Source organism: Cavia porcellus, unplaced genomic scaffold, assembly GCF_034190915.1.
Source record: "Cavia porcellus strain 051 isolate PalLab524CR breed Dunkin Hartley unplaced genomic scaffold, mCavPor4.1 scaffold_29, whole genome shotgun sequence".
NCBI classification, from domain to species: Eukaryota; Metazoa; Chordata; class Mammalia; order Rodentia; family Caviidae; genus Cavia; species Cavia porcellus.
In genome coordinates this window covers 3,068,709-3,081,373 of record NW_026947512.1, presented here as the reverse complement: position 1 = coordinate 3,081,373, position 12,665 = coordinate 3,068,709, and the positions used below count along the sequence as shown (strand labels likewise).

Genomic DNA, 12,665 nt, shown 5'->3' with positions numbered 1-12,665 from the left:
TCAGGAATTGAACTCATGACGTTGCACTTGCCACGCAGGTACTTTATACCACTGAGCTAAATCTCTAGCCCCTACAGTACATTTTTTATAGTAACCATTATAAAGGTTGATTTGTCATTTTGGAAATGATTCTGTGTGTATATGTGTGTATCAGTTTGGTTTTTTTTATTTTGTTTTTTGGTACTGGGGATCGAACTCTTGAACTTTTACTTGCCAGGCAAGTGTTATGCCATGGAGCTAAATCCCTGGCCCAAGGTGTGTATGATTTTTTTGAGACAGGGTCTCATTATGCAGTTTGGGCTTGCCTTCAGCTCACTTTGTAGCCCAGGCTGGTCTCCCACTCATAATGATCCTCTTGCCTCAGCCTCCCGAGTGTGGGATTACAGGCATGAGCCTTCTTTTTACATGACTAGACAGTGGTAAAGCCGAATGAACCTACAAGGAAGGGAAGCAAGAATTATAATCTAGGTGTCATGGTATTTATAAAAGCATTTTATAAACAACTAAATAATAAAATTCAGGTTTCTCAAAGATTTTTTAATTTCAGAGTTAATTTGTGAAGTTTTTTTAATAAATGTTGACTCTTCTCTACCTGCACAGGCTGTGGTTCACAAGTTATAACAGTTGTAGGATAAGCCATTAATAAGCTGCTTTATTCTCACAATATACTAATTTAGATATCAACATTAATAAGATCTTTCCTTTGTATTTTTATGTTGTCATGGTCTCATTGTTGAAAGATAGTGATATGTTCCATACCTCTTGGTTACAGTTGGTGCAGATTAGGCCCCAGGTTGAAGAAGTAGACCAATTCCAGATCATAGTGTGAACTCATAGGCCAAAATGAGTTTTGAATTTTATTATTTAGTATAACTTGATGCCACTGGCAAGCAAGCAAAAGCGTAACATGCTCAGGTTTGCATGTTTAAAAGATTATTCAGGATTTTTAGATAAGGAAGAGAAGATTGGATACTTTTGTAGTTGGAGAAAAACTTGAAGTTTTGAAGTATGTCTAAAAGGACTTCCTAGATTTGTGTGATCAGTAAAAGGAGAATCAAAGCTGATAATTAGAAGAACAACTGGATGGCTGTCTTGTGCATTACTAAGGGAATTACAGGGGAAAGCAACTGTATTCACCTTAAGAGAAATGTCTCTTTGACATTTAAGAGATGTCTGATAGGTATAGTATGAGACATCTGACTTATCAGATGCATGCAGGTTTGGCAGAGGAGGTGTTGCTATTGCAGTAAAAAAATTCAGGGAGAGGTACTTTGGATCCCAAAAGAAAAGTGTTTTAATGACAAGAAGGAATGGTGAGAAGTCAGGTACCATTTAAAAAGTGATCAATTAGATTTGAAAACATGAAAGTTATTGAAGTTAGTATCATATTTCATTTCTGGTATTTTTTCATATTTAACATCTGAAATAGGGGTAGGTTTGCAACAGACTTCAGATACCAACACTAATACGACTTAATGGCAACTCACCATTTAATTGCAATTTTTTTGTCTCAGTGTTACATAAGATAATGTTTCATCTTACAATTTACAGTAATTTGGAGTTTAACTTCAGCAGATTGGTAAAATGGAAGTCTGATTGGAGTGAATTGAATAAAGACTGGTTTGTAATTACCCATAGTCACATTTTCTGTGAACAAAGTTTTGTCTTTTAGTTATTATATTGTTAACTAGTTAAAACTTGAGATATCGTGTGGAACCAGATTCTCAAAAGACATTACATTCTACTTTAGGTTTCGTGTGTGTGTGTGTATATACTTTTTTTTTCCTGCACTTGCCAGGTAGGCGCTTACACCGCTGAGCCCATTTCTTTTGTATATTAAGAGAATAATCTTATTTTAAGAAAACAGGAGCAAAAAAGAAAGCATTTCATAAAGTTTCTGTATTGGAGTAAATGTTAAGAAAGAAAGGAATATTGTAAAGATTCCTTACCTAATGGGAACCTTGAAATTACTGTAGTACTATTCTAGTGCTGAGTATTGTGACAGTGACTAATTTGGGCAAGTCACTGTAAAAATAAAAAAAGCATGAACTAATACTTATCATAGATGCCCTTTCCAGTTTTCTAAATCTGTGATTGGAGTTTAAAAACAAAAGACATTAAAATTCAGCAGTAGCCTTCAGAGCACCTCTTAGCATTACCATATAATGCATTACCATATAATGAAAGTAACTTATTGTCTCAGCCAGCCTCCTACATTTAGAAATTACTATCGAGTAAAAATGCATCAGGGTAAGCCTATATAAAGGTAGGATATAGTTTTAACTTATAAACTACCTGATCTCTTCTTGGGTTTCACTTTGTTAGTCCCTTTAAATGAAATGGTGCTCTATTTTCCAGAGAAAAGCTTTTTTCTCTGGTATTTATGGTTACAGCTCTTGAGTTAAAACAGAAATTTTATTACAGAGCCATTCTATGTGGTAGACTATATTTGGTTGACTTCTTGTGATCATTCTTTTTGCTTTTTGCTAGTGAACCTTACTTAGGTTTCTAGTCTATTCAGTACCTGCTGAACTCGGTGCTTTAGTCTCGCTCTTTTTTTTTTTGTCATCTTCAACTGGTTTTTTGTGTTTTGTTTTTCTTATTTTTCTTTTAGTTTTTGCTATTCTTTATGCCTTTTCTGTTTTCTGATTAACTTGAGGTTTTAACTTGTTAAGCCAATTTTATGTTAGAAAATTTTTTGCCCTTTACATATATGTAGACACAAAGAAAATAAAGTAATAAGTAAATAAGTAAAAATAAGTAATTCCTGTGCTTAAAAAGGGCACATGGAATTTATATTCAGTTATCAAAGTAGTTTTTATGTTAGGGAAAGATGGTGCCTTTTGGTTTCTTTTGAATTGGGTCTTTGGAGTTTTGCACAGTATTTTTTACTGTGAATTCTGTACATGTTAGAAAAAATGATAGGATCAAAGTATTTTAAATTCTGTATCCTCAACCCAATAATTTGGTTCTTTGTTTTGCTTTCACTTTGTCACCTGAAAAAGTAGAACTTTATATCTACACACACGATGTTGCTACCAGCTTATCACAAGGATCGAGTTGGGCAAATATATCAGATTACCCGAGGAATGAAGCTTATTGTAAATGCAGAATATTGTATTGGCTTATGCTGTGTATCATGCTTTCTCTCCTCCCCTCATCTTCCTTTCCTCCTTTTGTTCTTTTCCTGTCCCTTTGTATGCCCTGCTCTCCTTCCTGTATCTTCTATGAACCCTTTAAGGAGACAGATTTTCTTATTTGCCTCTGTATCTGTGTTGCTTATCATGAGTATATAGGCAGATACTTAATAAATATATAATTTCAAAACAATTTGAGTGGACTTATTTGTGAAAATTGAAGCAATACTACAACACAGAATTGTGTGGGGACCAAGAATCAAACAAGGTGGGAGGAGAAAAGCCTGAAGAGGCATGGTTGGAGAAATGAAAGAACTAGAGAATCTCAGTGATTAGGCATAAGATCTGTCTTAAAGAAGCATTGTACTGTGTTTAGCTACTAGGTAGTTAATTGACAATGGTTGTATTAGAAACATTGGGATATGAGGTGGGCACTTACGTGGAAGCTAGATGGTAATGAACTAAGGAGTGGATAGGAATTGAGAAGCAGATATGGGTAATGTGCACTCCTCCGAAGGAATTAGCTTACCAAGAGGAAGAGACATTAGAAGTTTGCTGAGAAGGAATTAAAGAGTCAAAGGAGAGTGTTTTCATCTTTGTTGTTTTACATTTTTTGTTTTTTCAAGAAACCTTCGTATGTCCAGGACATAAGGCAGATATATGAGAGCTAACTCTGACCAGGAAAGAGTGCCCGCCCCTCATAATTTAAGAAGAGGGAAGGACGAGTGAGCTAATGAATTAAACTCTGTGAAGATGTGTGAGTTGGCTTAGAACTTAAAAAAATGAATTGTCAGGCCATCCTGGGCAACAAAATAAGACCCCCATAATCAAAAAAAGAAAAAAAGTCTAAAGTCTTACAAATGTCTTGTCCTATATTTAAGTCATTTTTAATGTCATAAACCAATGGTCATCCTTTTCTTTGTTTGCCAAGTGAGTTCAAAATCCCTATTCAGATAAACAGCCGGTTTCTATTTCTTCTAAATGTACATCCTAGAATGCTCTAATATTGGAAAATTCAGAAGATATGTAGCAAATGATACTAGTTATTCTATCAAAGATTACCATATATTTTTCATATAGTTTTTGCTCAGGTCCAAGGAGTGATATTAGATATATACCATATAGCATACAAACTTTACAATTAAAACACTTCTAGCTTTCTACTAAGTATTATGTATGTTTTTCCTTTAGTTATTACAGGAACTGTGTACAGTGTTTAATGTAGATTTACCATGCCGTGTGAAGTCTTCCCAGTTGGGAATTATCAGCAATAAACAGACGCATACCAGCGCCATAGTGAAGCCACAGTCTAGCTCCTGTTCCTATATCTGCCAGCACTGCCTCGTCCACCTTGGAGACATTGGTGAGCTCTTGGTGTGAAGAAACTGATAGTGCATTCGTCCTTTTATTTGTGGTAGTCATAGGAAGAAGTCTTTTTTTCCTGTAAGCTGAATATGGACACACAATTTAGATTGTCACAAGAGAAATCATCAAATATATTTTTAGAAGCTTAGAATTCTTTAGTATTTGGGGTTTGGGAAAGGATCTTAAATAATTTTCATACTGAGATTTAAGTTTTATTCAGACTTTAGATATAGGCAAATAGGAAACAACAAAAATACGATCTGAGCTAAATTTATCAGTGATGTTACATTTTCTAAATTAAAAATCTACACTGTTTCATTTCTGCTAGAACTAGATTGCTTTTTTTCTCTTCCTTCCAGTGTACTAAAAGCCAAATGTTATTTTCTTTTAAAGCTGTTTGTATTTGCATTATATGTATTTTATCTGGAAACTTACTCTTTTTCATCCCTTTAAGGTAATTTAAAAAGGTTGTAAAACACATTAACTATAGGATTATGTTTTGCTTGTCCTCAAAGAACAAGTAATGGAGAACATCATTACTTTTAGGTTTGAAGATTTTAGGTTTTTTTAATGTCACAAACTGGTGGCTCCAAAAGAGATCATACCAAAGTAAGCAGTGAGTTTTGCAGGGAGATTCAGTGGTAATGTGTTTAGGTTATTTTTGCTTTCAATGTATTCTTTGCACACACATAATATTACAATACATATGAAGCATTTTTCAACATCACTATAAAATATTGAAGAAATTACATAATTTTCAGATCATATTGTACAGTGGATTTTGTGTTGTTTTGTTTTGTTTTTAAGTGCCATATAACTCACCCCTTCTTGTGGGCCGGCTCCAGGTCACCAGCATAATCCGTAGTGGGAGCTGGTGGTGCATGACACTGGAGGATCTGAAAATGGGGGCTAGGTAAGCTTTCAAATTGGTTACATGCTGATTGTCACAAATAGGGAAGACTGGATGGACACTTCACACATAATCCTATACTTAATTTGTTTTAAAATCTTTTCTCTTTAATGATCTTAAAATAACTTCTAGACTTAAAATTAGTAATACCTTTATTATCTTTAGAATTTAAAACTCTAGCTGTTTTAAAAATCCTCCTAGTGGATTTTTTACATTTTTTTAAGCTAAATTTTCTTTTTCTTATTCTCAGCTCGATACAGAAACCAGACCAGCCAGGCAGAGTCCTACTATAGGCATGCAGCTCAGCTTGTCCCCTCCAATGGTGAGTGGGCCTGTCAACTTGAGGTTGACCACGAATCTTTGTTCTTTATAATATAGTAGCAGATAACTTAGGGCTCTCCTTTAAAGTTCTATAAAAGCAATAGATGTGAGTTTGGTTTTGATTTTTGTACTTTACCCTTTTAATTGTATATTTCATAAAACTGAAGTGAACTTTTTTCAAATATTTGTATTGTCAGTAAAAGCAATATAACTAGGATTCATTATTGTGACATAAAATTATTTTTACAACTTTGGCTTGCTTTATTATTTATAGAATAAGTATCATCAGTATGATTATTTTCCCTTAGAAAAAATTATTTCTTACCCAAAAGTGTCAGTACTTTTGTCTTTTGATGGTCCCAAAGTAGACATTAGTAGTGATACTTAGAGAAATTTCAGCAAATATTTGTTAGTTTGACTCTTTAGTGCTAAGCCACATTGGAATTCCTTTAGATTCCAGAGTCTAAAGTAGGAATGGCAGTCTAGCTACATCATCTGTTGCATATTGTCCATGACTGTTTTCACAGTACCATGACAGAGGTGGGTAGACTCTTTGGCACGCAAAACTAAAAATACTTACTAGCTAGCTTTTTCTGAAGTCTTATTTGAAGTTGCCCTCTATCCTAGTCCTACAATCTTTTTGGTACCAGGAATCGAACTCACGACCTCACACTTGCCAGGCAAGCACTTATACCGCTGAGCTAAATCTCTGGCCCCACAATTTTTTAAATGTATATGCAGTAGTATGTACTGTCTATAAAATATGCAGTTCTCTACCAAGATCCTTTATAATTAGATACTTATGAAATCTGTCTTATAGAGTATCCCCCATTATTAAGAATATAAAACTGACCATTTATATTCTCATGGCAAGACTGCTGTTCTTGGGTTACTTTAGAATCTTAACTTTCTTCTTTAGGTCAGCCTTACAATCAGTTGGCTATCTTAGCTTCTTCCAAAGGAGACCATCTGACCACAATTTTCTACTACTGCAGAAGCATTGCTGTGAAGTTCCCTTTCCCAGCTGCCTCCACTAATCTACAAAAAGCACTTTCTAAAGCACTGGAAAGGTAGGGTTGACGTTTAACATAAAGCTTTAATTCTTCAAATTTGGGGATACAGGAAATAATGTTAAGGACCTATGCTTCTTTTCTCCTATTTCTAAATGTATATATACATAGACATACCATGTTTCATAGTCACTGAATTTTACCCAGTGTCTCATTTTTCCTAGCTGAATACAATTCATCTAAGTTATTGCAATTGAAAAATTTGATGTAGAACTCTTGCCTTATATATCAACTGTTGAAATACCCTGCTTTTGCAAGCCGAAGTCTCTTTTAAATGATTTAGCCATTTTGATGCTAAAGACTCATTCACATTTTTCTTTCTTTTCAGCCGGGATGAGGTGAAAACCAAATGGGGTGTTTCTGACTTTATCAAGGCCTTTATTAAATTCCATGGTCATGTGTACCTGAGTAAGAGCTTGGAGAAGTTGAGCCCTCTTCGAGAGAAATTGGAAGAACAGTTTAAGGTTAGATTTCAAAAATAGAGACTTTGGGGGCTGAGGATACAGCCCCAGTGGTAAAGCGCCTGTCTAGCAAGTGCAAAGTCCTAAGTTTGATTCCTAGTGCCAAAAAGGAAGAAAAAAAAAAGACACTTTTTTAATTGTCTGAAGCAAAAAATACAAGATTTAGAGGTAACTGACTTCTACTTTTTAATGTCATTAACTATGAAGTGCTGGTAAAAGTTAATTTTGAAGTGTATTAAATTCTTGCGTACAGTGTCTCCTCAATTTAAACTTGGGTATAGTATCCAAATAGAGTGGTAATGTTTTCATTAAGTAACTGCCATTCAATAGAAAGTATCAAAGTAAATTATGTAATTCCATCTTAGTGTTGAAAGCACTACTTTTGATGGTTTTATATTCTTTGACCTACTTTATAGACATCGCCATTCTGTAGACTGTGCTCTCTTTTGTATTTCAATTCATCAGGATTTGTAATCATTTGAAGGAAAGCAGTGAGAATTTCATTCAATAGAGATAAATATATTTTACTAATAGTATATAAGGAGATAAAAATTAACCTTTGATTCATTTATATGTGGAAGTTATCTTTTATTGCATTAATAAGCAGTTTAATATACGGAGAGTCAAAATTTAGTGTTTAATTCATTTATTCAACAAACATGAGACTCATCACTGTTTTAGGTACTGGGATCACTAGTGAACAAAACAATCTCAAAGAATTTGCCTTTCTTTGTGATTTCTTTGTATCTGTACATAGGATACTGTCAATAACTTACAATTATTATAACAGTTTTCTGTTTTTAAAGTCTCATTGCAAGAGATTTTAAAAGTTGGACAACTAATACATGAATTAGTCAGATATAGTCAATATGAAAGTTTTTAGAAATAATCATTTTTAATTGATGCTTTATACGTGTAAAAGAATACATTGGATAATCATGACAGAAATAGTTTCAACCCCTGTCTGTTTTCTGGTGTTAGCTGCCTATTTAAACTTAGCCATGATGTGTAACTTATAGGGTGGGTATGTGAAAGGAACGAGTAATTTTAATGCTATAGAGCTGTTTAGCCTAGAAAAAAATCAACCATGTGTGAATAGATTTGTAATATTCTAAGTCGATTTGTAATAATCTATCTGTATAGGATTGTTTAAAGAGAATGTATTTTTGTCTTTCTTAGAGTTAGAACTAAAAATCTTATTTTGGAGTTCTATAGGTGGTTAAACGCTAAGAGAGATTCTGGATTTTTCTTTTTTAGAGCATTTAGATACCAGATTGACAACCATATTCTTTGAATGGTTTAGATACAGTTCTACTAATTAACAAGGTATTGGACTAGATGAGCTCTTAAGATTATTTCTAACTCTGATTTTTGAAAGATATACTCCCTACATTAGGTGGTTAATGTGATTCTCACTGTGTAATTCTTTAGTCTAGAAATTAGTCAGTTTTATATTACTTAGAACCTCAAACATACTTTCCTCAGGTATGTATGTATATATATTTTTTTCTTCCAATTTTTTGACACAAGGTCTCACTGTATAAGTCCAAGCAGTTCTTGAACTCATTATGTTGGCCCAGGTTGTCCTCACAGCAATCCTCTTGCCTCAGCCTCCCCAGTGTTAGGATTACAGGCATGTTATACCACGCCTGACCTTATAAATTGCTGTATGCAAAGTTTTAATGAGTGTAAGTGGGCAATTGGTAAAATATACCTTGAAATATCATTGTAACACTAAAGTTAAACATGGTGTGATCCCTTTGGAAACTGGCCTACTGTGTTAGTCAACATTCCATTACTTAAACACTAGAAAGGTTTGTTTTGGCTTACAGTTTGAGAGGTTTTAGTCCATGGTAAGTTGGTCTGTTTCTTTTAGGTCTCTGGTGAGGGAATACATAATGGCAGGAGCATTTGGCTGCTCACCTCAAAGAGAGCAAGAGAGACTGACTGACCAACTGACCGACCGACACTCTTTTCAGGGCATGTCCTCCCCTAGGCCCCACTTCCTAAAGGTTCCAATAGCACCATAGGCTAGAGAACAAGCCTTGAGGAGACATCAAGATCCTAACTATAACAATCACTATTAAAATAACAGAACATTATTGGAGCTAAATTTTAACGGTAAATTTTCAAAAGTAGAAATAAATTTCAAAAAGTACTAGGGGCTGGGGATTTAGCTCAGCGGCATAAGCACCTGCTTTGCAAGCAGGTGGTCATGAGTTCGATCCCCGGTACCGATAAAAATGAGAAAGAAAAAAAAAAGTACTTGTTATATCTAAAATACTTGTAGATAATTAGTGTCATCCATGTACATACTTCATTATGTCAAACTAGTGGTCCAATTTATGTAAATGAGTAGCTTACTTAGATGGTTAAATATAAAGATTAAAGGAGAAATTTTATGTGAAAGTTTTGGGGAAGAGGTAGGATACAGGAAATTGTGAGGAAGAAAAATAGTGCCTTTGGGATAAGCATTTTAAATATACACAGTAGAATGGCAAATTGCAGAAGGCTGAAAAATTAGATAGAGTAAGATAAAACAAGATTGTGTTTTTCTCCAGTAATAGCATGAAAGGCCTTTGTTAGATTCATAGACCTTACATTAGGTATTTCAAATTCCTTGTGTAAATAAAAACAAATCTCAGAATAGTGAAAGGCAGCTGTGAATTTCTGACATGGTAGGATCTCCTGTTGCTGCTGATAAAACTATTAAGTAAGGGGTTATCATTTCTCATCATAAGGCTAGTGACATCCCTGCTGTCTCCAAAAATTTTCCCTGGAGAGAGAGCAAGACTTGTATGGTTAAAGTGTAGGGTAAAACAAGGATATCAACTCCAATAACAGCTTTATCAGCGACTTACATTGAAGAAGTCCTTTATGTGAGCTAATCTGAAACTATTGCAGATATTAAAGTGGAAGGATGGTTGAGGCCACCAGCTGAGAACATCTGGGTAACAGCTTCTTTATAGTGCTGTTCAGCAAGCCCTCTGAACCCAGTTATTAAGCAAAATTTGATGAAACTCATACTTTTCTGAAAGAAAAATGTTAGTATAATAACTTGTATAGGAACCGTAAGACATCCTAATAACGTCTGCATTTATCCTGTATTTTAGAGATTGTTCCTCCTAATTTACTAGTTAGTAGTATGCATCTCTTAAAGGAAAAAGAGAAAAAACAAAACAAAGTGGTGTAAGGGTACAAGTAATACAGAACTACAAAAAAAACAGTAAGAAATCATCAATTAATAGATTACACATTATCGTCTTAGAGATAGTTGCTCAAGTCACAGTATCAAAGCATACAAAGTGAACATTCAGAGAAACTGCAAACAGTTGTGTTCAATGATCCAACCAAAAACATTAATATGGTCAGCTATTTAACACCCCTTAACACACTTGCAGTTGTATCCTTTAGAGCACTTTTTTTCCTTCTCTTAAAGTATTTCTAATGGGCCGGGTGTGGTGACTCACGCCTTGTAATCCCACTGCTTGGGAGTCTGAGGTGGGAGGATCGTTGCGAGTTCGAGACCAGCCTGGGCTACAAAGTGAGCTCAAGGCCAGCCTGAACTGCATAGCGAGACCCTGTCTCAAAAAAGACAAAAAAAAGTACTTCTAATGAGTTAAAGTATATGAATTTATAGATAGAAACACCCCTTCCCAATTTTTTTCTTCTGATCACATAAAAAAAAAAATACATATTTTTTAGTAGAAAAACTGTTGATGAACAGTTCAAACAACTCATTAGTGTACGAATTCTTTTCAGGGGAAAGAGTCAGCTTGGAAATAAGGTCCAACTAAAATACAAAGAGTTAATGTGGTACTAAATGTAGACTACTGTTTTAATTTGTGTGTCTAAGATTGTTCCTTCTCTTGATAGTATATACCATTTATATATATATATATAAAGTATATATAGCATTTTTCTTTTCCTTTTCAGAGGCTGCTATTCCAAAAAGCTTTCAACTCTCAGCAGTTAGTTCATGTCACTGTCATTAACCTGTTTCAACTTCATCACCTCCGTGACTTTAGCAATGAAACAGAGCAGCATAGTTATAGCCAAGATGAGCAGCTATGTTGGACACAGTTATTGGCCCTCTTTAGTGAGTATTAAATTATTTAACAGGTGCCATCTTCTTAGGAAAGCATTATCTTAGTCCTTTTTTAAATGTGCCAAAACAAAATGATACCTGAAAAGTGTCTTGTGTTTAATATTAAATCAGGAGACCTAAATCCCAAATTCTGTCAATTCATCTGATGACCACCCCAATCAACCTGATATTTATTTATTTATTTATTTATTTATTTATTTATTTATTTGGGACAGGGTTTCACTATGTAGTTCTGGCTGGCTTTGAAGTCTCTTGTGTATCCAAGGCTGTCCTCAGACTCACAGTAATCTTCCTGCCTCAGCCTTCAGATTGCTGGGATTACAGTGGTGCACCACTGTGCCTGGTCTAGTAACATTTTTTTAGCAAGGAAAAGAAAATGCCTTTTTAGAAAAAAACTTGAGTATACAACAGAAGGCTTACAATGATATTTAATTTGAGCTGAAATATAGTTTCAAATATCTTACGTTTTCTGAATATATATTTTTTTCTTTTTAAGTGTCTTTTCTTGGCACCCTGTGCAAGTGTCCCCTTCAAAACGAGTCCCAGGAGGAGACATACAATGCCTATCCTCTTCCAGCGGTCAAAGTCTCCATGGACTGGCTGAGACTCAGACCTAGAGTCTTTCAGGAGGCAGTGGTGGATGAAAGACAGTAGTAAGTGAAAATTTCATGGTAGCTGGTATGCTTTGTTTAATACTTGCAGATGTGTAAAAACTGCCTTCTAAAGCACAACGTTTGACCAATGAAAGGCTTTGTGTTTTCTGCCTACTCTGGAAATTGAACTGAAAACCTCATTGTGTACTTATCATTTATTTATTTATTTTAGTTCTCTGTAAGATGCGCAACTTTCTCTGCACTCCCCTGTTCTCAGTTGCCATCCTGGGAGAAAGGAATTTTCAAAAATCAGTTTGACATACAATGTTCCTTAAGCAGTACATTGTGCCCAGATTTTCTTTTTAGGAATTGAAAAGGGGAATTTAAAAAAAAATTTTTTTTTATATAAACGGATGTAGCCTTACAGTCATTCCCAATCTGAATGACACTTATTCTAAATACAGAAGATTAAAAGTTCTTTACTCTGATCATCTTCTCTGTAATTCCTACTCTTAAGTAATTTTTTGTTTTGTTTTATTTTTGTTTTGGTACCGGAAATCAAACTCAGCACCTTGTACTTGCTGGGCAGGGATTTGTGCCTCTTAACTATATCAAAGTAATAAGTAATGCTAAAAGGTCTTTAAAACTACTTACTTTATAGTGGCAAATGAAAACTTTCAGTGTACCTTTGAGTTAGGAA

At 34.5% G+C, this 12,665-nt stretch overlaps 1 protein-coding gene across 12 annotated transcripts in view; it reads left to right on the top strand.

Annotated features, from left to right (window-relative positions):
• Smg7 (SMG7 nonsense mediated mRNA decay factor) overlaps positions 1 to 12,665 on the top strand; it is an 84,282-nt gene that overhangs the window by 50,025 nt on the left and 21,592 nt on the right. For all 12 annotated transcript variants that reach the window (XM_063239701.1, XM_063239700.1, XM_063239699.1 and 9 more), the window contains 6 exons: positions 4,329 to 4,500; positions 5,663 to 5,734; positions 6,653 to 6,803; positions 7,132 to 7,267; positions 11,201 to 11,363; positions 11,869 to 12,025. In XM_063239701.1, coding sequence (XP_063095771.1) covers positions 4,329 to 4,500; positions 5,663 to 5,734; positions 6,653 to 6,803; positions 7,132 to 7,267; positions 11,201 to 11,363; positions 11,869 to 12,025 — 851 coding nt within the window. The remainder of the gene's footprint in view (positions 1 to 4,328; positions 4,501 to 5,662; positions 5,735 to 6,652; positions 6,804 to 7,131; positions 7,268 to 11,200; positions 11,364 to 11,868; positions 12,026 to 12,665) is intronic.